Raw genomic sequence first — 1,443 nt, 5'->3', positions numbered from 1 at the left:
AATGTATAATTCCATCACAGCAGACAACAGTGCAGAGGGTCCTTTGAATTCTTTAAAATACTCCTTTTCTTCTGCCATGAGTGGAAAAGCAATCTTCATTTCTGCTTTCTGCAACCTTCCTATTCACCTCCTAATCAGTCCTCGTCTCTTGCCACAAAACATCTCTTCTTGACTTTCTTTACATAGCACCTCTCTCATTTGTGAGCATTTCCATGGAGACTGGAGTATCTGTTCCATTTCTCGTGTTGCACAGCAATGAAAGCTAATGTTGCTTTTGCTGTCAGCGTAATTTGCTCTTGATAAAAGCATGGACTAAACTCCTGCAAAGTAAGTTTTATAAACATGCGGCGGTTTATATATCCAGCCCTACTCACCAGGCACTGGCACTGCTGGCAGTTTTCCACCCATGTGTCCCCGCTGCCGTAGGTGAGCACGCCGTTCTGGTGCAGACACTGGCTGCTCAGTCGAGGGTCGCACTCGGGGCAGCAGAACAGATCGGCGTTGGGGTTGTCACAGTCGCAAACCATCCTGCGGCACATCACTTGGCCAGCCTGAGCAGAGAGCACAAACATATATCACATGAGCACACATAGTACATGCATGCAAAGACAAGGCCAGTTGTGTGATGGGATCATTAAACATGTATGTTGATAATATCACTTTATTTATTTAACACTTTATTTATGTAGCACGATTTAAAAAACAAAAGGTTTCCAAAGTGCTGCACAAAAAAGATAATACAGAATAAATAGATAACACAGTAAAAGCACAATAAAAAGATGATGTACCAAATATAAAGATAAAAGCAAAAAATAAAAAATAAAAAATATAAAAAATAAATATTGTCATAAAGGCTGTGAAGCCTAGCAACTGATTTGAAGCTGTATTTTATGGCTATTCAGTCTCAGCTTGTTCTTTGGGAAAGACACACTGGAGTGAAACGTATTTCATGAATACTGAGACTCAATGGTTCTTTAGGAGTTCCTGTTCATCGGTTTGGTGCTAGAAGAAGTGCTACTCGGCTGTCTAGTTGTCTCAGTGATTTAAGTTGCCTTCCACATACAAGAACTGCCGGGGGTTTGAATTCAATTCATTACCTTGGTCACATATTTCTCACATACTTCCCTCTACATACATCTGGTGCTGCCACTTTAATGTGCAACTGTCTGAGCCATAAAGGAAATACATAAAGTAACAGTAGTTCCAGACACGTGAAAATTATTAGTCGATTGATCGAGTAGTGGACTGACAGAAAATGAATTGGCAACTTTTTTTAAATATAAAAAAATAGTTTAGCTAATTGTCCAAGTAAAATGCCCAAAAATCTTTGGTTCTTGCTTCTCAATAATAAAAAAATGATATCAATCAAACAGTTAAAAAAAATACCACCAAAATAAGAATAATAAATGGGTGTACATAAATACACACACACACACACACACA

The 1,443-nt window shown here is 38.7% G+C and overlaps 1 protein-coding gene across 2 annotated transcripts in view; it reads right to left on the bottom strand.

Moving 5' to 3' along the window:
• nell2a (neural EGFL like 2a) overlaps positions 1-1,443 on the bottom strand; it is an 85,997-nt gene that overhangs the window by 6,515 nt on the left and 78,039 nt on the right. For both annotated transcript variants that reach the window (XM_032523572.1, XM_032523571.1), the window contains exon 18: positions 375-551. In XM_032523572.1, coding sequence (XP_032379463.1) covers positions 375-551 — 177 coding nt within the window. The remainder of the gene's footprint in view (positions 1-374; positions 552-1,443) is intronic.

Source organism: Etheostoma spectabile, chromosome 8 (assembly GCF_008692095.1).
Source record: "Etheostoma spectabile isolate EspeVRDwgs_2016 chromosome 8, UIUC_Espe_1.0, whole genome shotgun sequence".
Classification (NCBI taxonomy): domain Eukaryota; kingdom Metazoa; phylum Chordata; class Actinopteri; order Perciformes; family Percidae; genus Etheostoma; species Etheostoma spectabile.
Note: the sequence above shows the minus strand (reverse complement) of the source record. Positions and strands in the feature narration are given on the sequence as shown.